The sequence below is a fragment of the Rhagoletis pomonella genome, unplaced genomic scaffold (assembly GCF_013731165.1).
Source record: "Rhagoletis pomonella isolate Grant_MI unplaced genomic scaffold, Rhpom_1.0 Rhpom_scaffold_00052, whole genome shotgun sequence".
Classification (NCBI taxonomy): Eukaryota; Metazoa; Arthropoda; class Insecta; order Diptera; family Tephritidae; genus Rhagoletis; species Rhagoletis pomonella.
This window is the reverse complement of record NW_023458606.1, coordinates 275,583-279,441: the sequence shown is the minus strand read 5'-3', so window position 1 is coordinate 279,441 and position 3,859 is coordinate 275,583. Positions and strand designations below refer to the sequence as shown.

Sequence of the window (3,859 nt, the reverse complement as noted above, 5' to 3'; positions counted from 1 at the left end):
TTTACAGGCGTTGGTATCATCACAATAGTCGACTTTTTCCATTGGTGAGGGAAATGACAATGTTTTGTGATTGCGTTAAATAGCATACAGATGCAGAGTACAGCACAATTTGGTAGCTCAATAATTATTTTTGGGGTTATTAAGTCGTGCCCTCGGGCCTTACTTAGTTGCAGTTGATCCTTAATTACTTTTGAAATTTCTTCAAGTACAAATTTCAGCGGCTCACATTTTGACATATTGGGTACGGGTGGTAGTTGAAAATCATTAGTTGCGGGGTTTGGCCTAAAAACATGTTTTAGATGAGAAGCAAAGGTGTTTGCTTTTTCTGCGTCACTCCGAGCCCATTTGCCATTATGGCCCCGAACTGGCATTTCAGTCTCTATTGGTGCATTTAGATTTTGGTGTGCTTTCCATAACGAGTGCTTTGTGCTAGTCGGAGAGAGCTTTTGGATGTACCGGTACTGTTCCTCGTTCTTGAGGGCTCAGTGCATGTGTGGCCGCCTTGAGCAGTTGTTTTGATGCTGGTGGCCTATGAGTCTGCAATATCCGTCGTAGGCGTCGATTTTCCAATACAAGCATTTCAATTTTCCTATTGGTTAAATTATATTTTTTTATCTTGCACATAACCTTTCTGGGGTGTGGAAACGCTTGCGGCTGCTCTAAGTGTAGATTCAAGAGCGGCTATGGAGTTTTCAATATCGGTCGGCGTATCTAAATTTGGGTTGACGTCTATATACGCACTGATATATTTTGTATACTTTAACCAATTTGTAGCCCTTGTCGTGAGCATATAGGGTGACTCCTTTTCTTGCGGCTGATGCCACAAGGTGAGAAATACAGATGAGTGGTCTGATGAGAGATCTGCAACTGGTTCTGTACTAATAAGCCGCGAGGAATTTTCCTTGTCACCGCAAAGTCAATCAAATCTGGCAACTTTTGCGGGTCTGCCGGCCAATATGTAGGCTTTCCAGGAGAAGCATAATCAAGTTTGTTTCTTCTACATTATAAGCGGGTTGTATAATTGCTTGCCTTTAGGGTTAGACAAGCGTGAGCCCCAGTGAGGGTGCTTCGCATTATAATCACCTGCAGCAAGGAAGCGCTCTCCCAGCGAACTGAAGAAATCGATAAACCGTTTTTCTGTTATCGTGAAACGTAGGGGACAATAAACCGCGGACAGCGTAATATCACCTTGCTTTCTTTGTACGCCTATTGATATTGCTATTGATGTTGCTTGCAGATAATTCTCGGAAACTCCAGTCAAATGATAGTGTTTAATCCAGTTTCCGACTAAGATACCAGTTCCGCCATGCGCTTTTCCATTTGGATGATTCGTGCAATAAAACATATATCGCGAAATGTCAAAATTATATCTATTAGTTAGGTATGTTTCAGCAAGGAGCATTATGTCAATTTCCTCGTCCTTAAGAAATTTTTATAGCTCTAGTTTGTGAGGTCATTATCAGTTTGTGCATTGAGTTTTGCATTGTGTTTTGCATAAAAGTCATGAAATTCATCATGTTTTGTTGCATCGACGCTATCATAGCTTCGATATTTTAATTTATAAATTGGATGCACATCGTTTTTGCCCAGTGGTTTGTTTTCAGGCTCGAGCTCAACCTTAAACATAGGTTGAGGGATTTTGTTCCTATTAAAAATATTCACAGCAGCTTTTGAATTGAAGCCTTGTCCCTTAAGTGCTTCCAAAGCTTCCACAGCTTCAACGCTTGGTTCAATACCTTTAATTACAATTTGTAGACCTTTGACCTTTTAAATTAGTGTTTAAAATTTTGTTTTTGTGTCATTTAGGTATTTGGAGACTGTTCGAAAATCCTGTTCGGAATAAGTTTGAACTTTAGTTTCGCGAATATTTGCCTTAGATGTTGGGATAATATGAAACTTATTACTACTTATTAGCTGAGTGAATTTTTTAACAAGAGCGCTTGAATTCTCTTCTCTTATAAAAATCGGAGGAGATTTGGCATTAGTAGCTTTTGCAGCACCTTCAGAAACTTGGCTATTCACATCATCGGCATTATCTCTTAGCAGTGCAAATCTATTCGTACTGACTTGCTGAGTTGAGCTTAGGAGGTTTATTTTTTTCTTACTGCCCGTTGAATTTTGCGGACTAAATTTTCTTTTTATTGTAACATAGCGGTTCATTCCAGTATGTATGGCCGCATTTTTAGTTGTTTCGTTTTTCAACTTTTCTTGCGCTTTACCTTTGTTGCCAGTGTAAGTGCTTAAATTCAAGTCAATTTTTACTTGTTCAGCTGTCGACATCGCTGTGCAGCCGGCATGTACCGGTGTGTTTGTTGTTATTGGCGCGATTGAGGTAGTAAAAGATGTCACTGTGCTAGTTGTTGTTGCATCTATATTTGGGGATATGTTATCGGTTACCGAATTTGATGTAAGCGTTGGGCGTGAAATGTGATACGGCCGAGGTGGAGCGCACTCTTCACTCCAAGACATCGAAGTCGTCGATGGTAAGTTTCGAGGGCAAGTCCGCTGACTTGAATCTTGAGGAGGTTTGAGGGTGTTCGATGGATTGGGCTTTGCGCTTTCGCTGTCACTCTGCGACCGAATCGAGAAATATGCGTTGTTGCGTTGAACTGAAAGCCGGCGCTCATTTTGCTTGCGTTGCTTCTGGGCTCGGATTTCAGCTTGATTCATCGCTTTCTGTTTCCATTTTGCTTGTTTGTCTATTTTTTTTGGCTTTTTTAAATTAGCACAATATAAAATGACAACGGAGTGAACTTAAAAACACGTCCGCACTCTTCGACGTTCGAACTGAAGTAGATATGAAATCGAAAATAAAAAGAGAGTCAGTTCAAATTCGAGCAGAATCGCAAACAGACGTGTCTTTTCGTTAGTTGTTCTGGTTTTATTTTACACTCGTTGTCGTGCCCACGAGTTAGTAATCATGCGCTTTACGCAAGTCGAACAGCACGTTTATATCAACTTTTGTAAACTTTTGTTTATGTGTTATTGTACAAAACATTTACCTCTATTGGTTACATCAATTTTAAGCTAACAACAACAACAATTCTTTAGTAAGTAAGTTATTGGTTATGAAATTGCTTTTTCGTATAGGCCGATAGGCCGATTTCGACTTCATGCATATAACATGTGAGCGTTAAAGCAGTAGTTGTACCTATTTAACCGGAGCTTCTACCTCCGATTTGTGTTAACCAGACATTGAACAACCGGCCCTAAAAAGCTTAGCTATTCTGTTCATTGAGTTTTTTTATATCTGATGGATATAGGTTAAAGATCAAAGAGCGACACTTATCACAGGGCACAGGGCGGCATTTTAAGTAAATTCGGCCCTGGTAAAAAGTATTAATATATTTGACTGTGCGGGGTCTTATTGCAAATATATTGCCGAAGTGTGTACGTTAATATAGTGTTTATTGTGTGAAATGTCGTATAAACCTTTGTTAAATTTACAAATTTTAACAACAAATAACTTAAACACTATTAGGCTCCCGCAGCTAAAAACTACATATTTGGAATCAGGAGATCTCCCCCTACCCCACATAGCTACCTTAATTCTGCACCCAGGGTATGCTATACCAAAAGCTTCCCAAAAAAATCACGCTGAAATAGAAATGCTACGTGCATAAGGAGTAAACCAAAATATGTTTTATTACTCGGAATACCTTCAGCGGCACTGATTTTTATTTCTTAATTTTTACCTATAAACATCAAGTTTAATCATTACATTTTGAGTTTTATTTTTTACTCGGAAAATAATCGTTATGTTTTGAGTTTAATTTTTTGCTGGGAAAATAATCGTTACGTTGTAAGTTTTATTTTTTTGCTCGGAAAATAATGGTTACGTTTTAAGTTTTATTTTTTG

General features: G+C 38.7%; 1 protein-coding gene across 1 annotated transcript; it reads right to left on the bottom strand.

The window, feature by feature from the left end:
• Nucleotides 1-1,440: 1,440 nt before the first annotated feature.
• Nucleotides 1,441-2,670, bottom strand: LOC118749802. Its single transcript, XM_036484580.1, has 2 exons — nucleotides 2,106-2,670; nucleotides 1,441-1,757 (listed from the first exon to the last, which is right to left on the bottom strand). The coding sequence occupies exons 1-2, from the start codon at nucleotides 2,668-2,670 to the stop codon at nucleotides 1,441-1,443; spliced, it is 882 nt and encodes a 293-aa protein (XP_036340473.1).
• Nucleotides 2,671-3,859: the final 1,189 nt, after the last annotated feature.

Bases quoted from the DNA above. Each gene is read 5' to 3' on its own strand.
- LOC118749802 (XM_036484580.1), bottom strand. From the start codon at position 2,670: ATGAATCAAGCTGAAATCCGAGCCCAGAAGCAACGCAAGCAAAATGAG. The intron at 1,758-2,105 runs GTAAGAAAAAAA...AAAAGGTCAAAG, and splicing joins TCCGCAAAATTCAACGGGCA to GTCTACAAATTGTAATTAAA.